At 45.1% G+C, this 6,915-nt stretch overlaps 1 protein-coding gene across 1 annotated transcript; it reads right to left on the reverse strand.

Annotated features, from left to right (window-relative positions):
• Positions 1 to 418: 418 nt before the first annotated feature.
• On the reverse strand, positions 419 to 5,874 carry LOC115316229 (juvenile hormone acid O-methyltransferase-like). The gene is made up of 3 exons (XM_040218638.3): positions 5,341 to 5,874; positions 1,671 to 1,830; positions 419 to 591 (listed from the first exon to the last, which is right to left on the reverse strand). Exons 1-3 carry the CDS (start codon positions 5,872 to 5,874, stop codon positions 419 to 421), a joined length of 867 nt encoding a protein of 288 aa, XP_040074572.3.
• Between the last annotated feature and the right edge of the window lie 1,041 nt (positions 5,875 to 6,915).

Consider the following 6,915-nt stretch of genomic DNA (forward strand, 5'->3'; position numbering starts at 1 on the left):
GAACCTAAATTAAACATGCACTTCAGCTCATACTGTCTTTCATCAATTAGCACCTTGTTGCCGTGTGTTGTGCTTCTACGCTTGATTTAACAACCTATTGTGGATTTCAGGAATTCAAAGCTGTCATGCAATAAATGCTAACAAAAGGATTCACAGCAGTGTGAAGGCAAGGTAGGTCGACGGGCCAACCTATAAATCTTAAAATAATACTCGCTGTGATATTAATGAAAATGAAGTGTATGCTTATGCTCCAAAAGTTTATTTTTGCTGCTCCAGAATGAACTTTTCACTGGTCAAAAGGTGCTTTAGAGGGACTCTGACCAATCACATCACTGAAATGTTTCACTTATTTGCTTTGAGACGGCGAGGAATCTCTCCCGGGGCCTCTGGCCCATGACCAGCCGTTCCTCTTGCGCGCTTACAGTCCTGGCTTGATCGCCAACACTACAAAGACATCGAGGTCCAGAGAAGGACTACCGGCTTCTCTTTCGGTCCATAGCCGGGTAGCTTCCCCGGTCACATCTTCGAGAAGAAGCGCCTCCTCTTCTTTTGTGAGGTAGTTTCTCATGGGATTCATGTTCATCAGCTCCTCTGAAGGTAAAGTGCGAAAGATACGAGGCGTTAACTTGGCATTAACTTCGTTCCGTTGTGCATTTATAAAGGTAATTTAACGCAGCAAAAAAATATGACCAGCCAAAACAATGACCAGGTAAACCAGCGAAAAGCTATTACTTAGATTACTGTGTTACTAATTTCTCTAAATGGCAGGTAGTTGCGATAACTATGGCGTAATATTTAGCGAGAGCTGAATTGTAGTTGAGTCAGTTAGGTGTAATATCTAACAGTTCTTGGCTTCGCAAACACATATTTTTGTTATGCAGCACACACGTGTCATCTTACATGCCGAAAATTTCATAGACGCCCGTGTCGTTCGAGCGTAATTATACACTGACGTTATGTGCGGTGATGTCCTTTTTCTTTCGCTGTTCCGCAGATCCTACTTACCGATGCAACGGGTACCCAAGGAGATAAGAGAGCAATGCAAGCTCCGCGTACTGTTTACCTTTCTTACTAGTCGGTTTTGCTCTCTCAGTTTTGATTGGCATGATTCCGCAGCAGCGGTTTAACTATATTAGGAATATCGTTAGAACTTGAGCGAGTTGGTACTGCATTTGTGAAAATTAAAACCCGCGCGAAGATGGACCAGGGACGAATAGGGGCACAAAGAAAGAGCGCTGTCTGTGTGCAATTATATTAGAGTGATCTAGTCGATCGTTCCGTTAACTCTGATAACGACACCCGAAACTCCGCCATCGGCTTTGCGCATGCACTGTATCGTCGTCGGGGATATCGGAGGTTTCGGAATGATCTACGAAGACACTCATTTTCTCACCACTTCCTCTCCATCCACATCTTTCTCTCCCAAAGCTTCCGATACTGTTTGTCTAATCCCTTTTATGCGAGGCCTTACCACTATGGTGTAAGGGGGAAAAAAGTCTACATCAGCATCAACCTTTTTTTTTTTTTCTGATTAAATTCGTGTAAAACAATCTTGATCTACAGACAAACACGCCACATAACACCCGATACAAAACTTCCACAAGCGTCAGAAGCCTAAACCAGTCGATCGGTGCCGTATTCCTCAGAAATGACACCGAAGAGATGCTCACGGATAAGGTGCTCCAGACCGGTGTAGTACGTGGGCGTTTCTCGTCTCACTTCACAAATCACCGGAGTCAGGTTGGCGGCCTTGAGAAGACCCGACACGTGGGACAAGAGAGCTTCCTTGCCGACTAGTGTCACGCTCGGCGGAATGCAGGCTTCGCAGATCTGCAAAGACCGCACAGGCGTGACCTGTCTTTCAACGTATACGTATACTGTATACAGTACATTCCCGGGCTTCCTGAGGATATATAGACTACCCCAATAGTCGCCTTTTGCGCGTTGAAATCTGTCTAAACTGGGAAGTGGAACGCGCACACACCAACACAGTGTTTACAAAAAGGCCCGCTTTGCCCACACCGGTGTGGGCAAAGCGAGTGCGCAGAAACCAAATTTGGGAGGAGTGAAGCGTCTGCGCATGCGCAGTATCGACAGAAGCGCCACCGCGGTTGCGTGACGTCAGTGAGTTGAGTTGGTCTGCGAATTATCAGACGCCGCGTATCCGTCCACTGCCCAATGACTCGTCATTTTTTCGTCTGGGTGATAAGCGCTACTTCCTTTCACATTAAGTCCGACCACAGCCAATGATACGATGGAGTCACGTCGTCATTGTAACGGGCGGCAGCTTGCACCACCTAGCGGGACAATGGGGTATTCACTGTGCGCGATTGGTTTATAGCCGGGGACGGCGAACGCACAAAGACGATGAGTGCGTTGAGGATGCACTCTTGGGGCTGCTGGATATACATTATATGGTCGATCGAAATGTAACGTCGCCTTAGGTCGGAGTGTGTATAAACACTGCCCCTCGATGTCTTCGTTAATTCTCTTTTAATTACTGAGCCCATCAATGATAAGGCTGATCGGTTTCAGAATGGGCCTTTTGCGACAAAATAGGTGGACGTCCTTTTGTTAACAGGGAGTGTAATTATGTGCCCAATGTGCGTTGGACGGAGTAGCGGCGGCGCTGACAAGAAGACCGATGACTGCACTTTCGAGGGCACCGCTGGGCGGCAGACTTGTACGTAATCCGTTACAAGTAACGCAATTACTTGTAATCCCTTACATTTATCGGTAATTTAGTAACGGAATAATTACATCTTTTCTAGAGTAATTTTGAAGTAATTCCCTTACATTTTTTACGTAACGGATTCCTTGTAATTCGTTACTTTTTTTTCAGGGCCAGCCCCTCCCCCCCCCCCTCCTTTTTAAAGAAAAGGTCGTTTTTACTTTGGTAAAGTTGAGCGCAGTGACACTGTCACGCGCATTGCCCAGCGCAAAGGGAGGCTTGGCACTCTTCAGTTCTGCAACCTTTTTTTGCAACACCAAGCCCCTGAACCTATTTTCTTTTTAGACCCTAACTACAATGTCATAAAATCCAAATAAGCATTTCTACAAAAAAAAAAAAAAAAGAACCCCCCCCACTTTTTTTTTTGTAGAAATGTTTATATCCGCTTTTTTTTAGTGTCTGTTTTTTTTTTTTTTTGCAATCAAAGGCGGGGAGAGGTGGACATTAAGTGATTGTATGCCTCTTCGAGAAACTCTAGGCGTTAAGTGCACAGACAGGAATTAACAATGCCCTTCTCGATTATAGTATCTACGACCATTTTCATAATGTCACAACACGAGACAACGCTCAGTCTGTCCTAAAATCCACTAAAAGGGATGTGATAATATGTGAAGGTGTTATTGCCACAAGCATCCTCGTTCGTTGCTGCACACTTATCATCTTCTCTTAGAAAACAGGATGCATTTTTTTTTCTGCTTCTTTCACATTATTTGAACCTGTTTTCAAAGCTACTTACTTTTTTTGTGGTCCAATTTCCAGGGTTGGCCCATTTTATTTGTAAATTTAAGCCAGGTTATCCGCATCTCAGCCACCCTTTTCGTGAGTCAGCTTTTTGCGATCACTCCAAAAATAATAATTGTCTTCCTGTTTTTTCGCTGTTTTTATTCCAGCACGACGGATCTTTACAAATAAATGATAAGAGATCTTTACAAATAAAACATAATGGTGGCTGACGTAGACTTGAGACTCTGGGCTTGAGGAGAGAGTGAAACTCATGAGTGGGGAGCCATAGTGTGGCTCAGTTCTCTGCCCTTCGCTGCCCGTGGCATCAGCGGAAGTCTATCTGGACATAGCCTATCTGGAGAAAACCGGAGTAAACTGCAATCGGTCCGTGCTCCGTGCGTTTTTGAATGGCATCAAGAAAGGTACACACGGCAAGCGTGCATTTGCATTTCCTTATTTTAAACGACGTTCTGATTTTTTTTCTCTATTACTTATGTTTATATGTTAAAAACGTTTTCTTATTCACCAACGCGCCTCAACCGAGGCTCGACCTGTTCATAATCAAAGGAAGAAGAATGTCAAGTCAAACCTTAAATATTATTTTATTATCACCTTACTGTTACCAACTCTACTAAAACTCTCGAATATCAGGCAGCGGCTGCAACGATGAAGCTTTGCCCTATCCTCGAGCTAAATAGTACTTCCATTGCTTCCCTGAAAAAGCTCAATGCAGAGAATTAAATTTTTGTGAGGCATAATATGGCACTCCCATCCAGTGACTCAGTTCAAATGGGGCTCAGCGTGGCAGTTGACATCTTCAGCAAGAAATTACGTAGTATATGTCTGACGAGACTTTCAAGAGCCAGCTGTTGCTCAAAATACTCAAGGTCAATAAATGAGACAGGTGGCAACAGTAAGAACTTGAATAACCTTCTTCCTTTTGTTTCTTAATTGAGGAAACTATTGTTAAAAGTAACGCCACAAAAGTAACGGATTACTTTTGGGGGTAACGGTCACTTACTTTTATGAGAGGGTAATTGTAATTGTAAAAAATTACAATTTAGCCTTGAGTAATTGTAACTGTAATTCCTTACAATTTTCGAGTAACGTGTACAAGTCTGCTGGGCGGTATATGTAACGAAGGAACTTCGGAGACCGAGGGTGTATCCTAACAAGCCATTGGCACCACGACGGGTGTTTACAAGTTAATTAAAGGTTGCGATACTATTTTAAACTTCAAAATATCGTTTGACACTGCGGCCAGGTTCTCCAATTTAAGGTATACTGGTACGGAACAATTACGAAAAATATTCATCGTTTTTTCGAGAGATACCCTGAATACAAAATTGTGCGCTCTGGGTTCATGTATAGCTGGAATAATTCGGGGCTCTACTCGTTACATAAGTTGTAAACATTTCGGAAGATTCCGGAGTCGTTTTGTCCGTTTAAATATCCGTATTTTAACTTACAACGCATGCACGATTGCACACATAGGGACGAGAACACGAACGTGATTTCGGCATTGAAAGTTTAGGAATGAAAGACGGGGATTTCCTTTTTTCGTTCAAAATTTTTGCGTAGAATCATGCAAGCAACCGCGTGCGCACTGAGGCAAGTTGGCGTAAGATGTCGGGACTTCGAGGCATGACTAGAAGACAAAAGTACTTTAGCCAAGGTTCATACAGTTTTTCTACATTCAGTTCCCGATGCATGATATACTTTCTTTCTAAACACGCCGTGGCCGACTCATGTCAAGCGAGCTTCGTTATTTTTCGTCCCTGCAAGTGAATGTTGTCGCTGTATTTCGCAGGCAATTATGAGTAGTGGGTCTGGCTTGCCCAGTCTGAGGTATGGTTTTTGCTTAAATGTCACTAATCTAGCCTCACCTTAGCGTACTTCTTCCAGCGTTCCATTGTGGCCAACTTGCGGCGGAATCGCATGTGCGGGCTGGCGGCGTAAAATCGAAAGAAGCCTTTCCCTCCTGGTTTCATCAAGTCGGCCACGTTCTTGAACGCCTTTTCCTGGTCCTTCACCCAGTTGAAGCAGAAGAGCGAGCAGACGCGTTCGAACTGGCCATACCGCTTCACGAATTCGGGTACGCCATCCCCACCGATGTCGAGGACGTCGTACGCGATCTTTGGATGGGGGAAATTCGTTCTCGCGTAGTTGACCATGTGCTCAGAGACGTCGACGGCGACGATCCTCCGGCAAGGCAGACACCGGGGCAACAGGCCATCACGCGTGATGTCGCCCGTCCCGCAACCAAGGTCGAGGTACTGGCGATCTTCCTTATTCTCGCTCTTAAAAAAGTCTTGGAGGGTGCCCAGTTCATCAACGGCCGCTGAAAACCAGGTCTGGCCCGTAGCGTTCATGTACAGCTGCGGCTTGAGAGGAGTGGTTGCGCCTGCCTTTCCGGTCATAGTTGAACGGATGTGAGCCAGTGAAGTGAATATAGACGCTTTGCACCCACGCCAGATTAGAGCCGCCATTGCTGACCTTCTCTCGTCTTCCCGAGATATCCAGCCACCGAAGCGGTCTTTGACGAGCCTCCACGAAGCGAATTCTGGGGAGAACGACACAGTCGAATCCAAAATGACAATAACGTGTCCTGCTGTGGTAAGGATGGAGTGAAGTGATCAACATGTGAGGGAACAGGAACTGAAGGTCGGCTTTGGCGGCGCCCATGCACAGCTGCTGCGGAGCGTCTATACAGAAACAGAATATTTTATAGAGCGCGCTACGACCGGATGCGGTCGCAGAACGTAAAGGCACTCCTAATAAAGCGGTTGCGCGTTACAACAGAACTGGGTCCGTGGGCGTCTGTGCGTGAGCGGAAACAGAGGTGTGTGCGTGTGTGCGTGTGCACGTGTATGTGCGTGCGTGCGTGTGTGGATGAATCAGACTTGTACGTAATCCGTTACAAGTAACGAAATTACTTGTAACCCCTTACATTTATCGGTAATTTAGTAACGAAATAACTACACATTTTCTAGAGTAATTTTAAAGTGATTGCCTTACATTTTTACGTAACGGATTCCTTGTAATCCGTTACATTTTTTTCAGGACCAGCCCCCCTCTTTCTAAAGCAAGGGTCGTTTTCATTTTGGTAAAGTTGAGCGCAGTGACACTGTCAGGCAAATTGACCAGCGCAAAGGGAGGCTCGGCACTCTTCAGTTCCGTAAAGCCTTTTTTGACAACACCAAGCCCCTGAATTTATTATTTGTTATACTGTAACAACAGTGTCAAAAGATCCAAATAAACATTTCTAAAAAAAAAGGGGGGGGGGGGCAAGTTATATCCGCTTTCTTTTAGTGTCTGTTTTTTTCTTTGCGATCGAAGGCGGGGAGAGGAAGACACCAGCGGATTGTATGCCTCTTCGAGAAGCTCAAAGCGGTAAGTGCACAGACAAGAATTGTCTTTGCACTTACCGCCCGGTTCATTAAGAATATATCTCCGACGCC

The sequence above is a fragment of the Ixodes scapularis genome, unplaced genomic scaffold (genome assembly GCF_016920785.2).
Source record: "Ixodes scapularis isolate PalLabHiFi unplaced genomic scaffold, ASM1692078v2 PGA_scaffold5__190_contigs__length_132052651, whole genome shotgun sequence".
Taxonomy (NCBI): Eukaryota; Metazoa; Arthropoda; class Arachnida; order Ixodida; family Ixodidae; genus Ixodes; species Ixodes scapularis.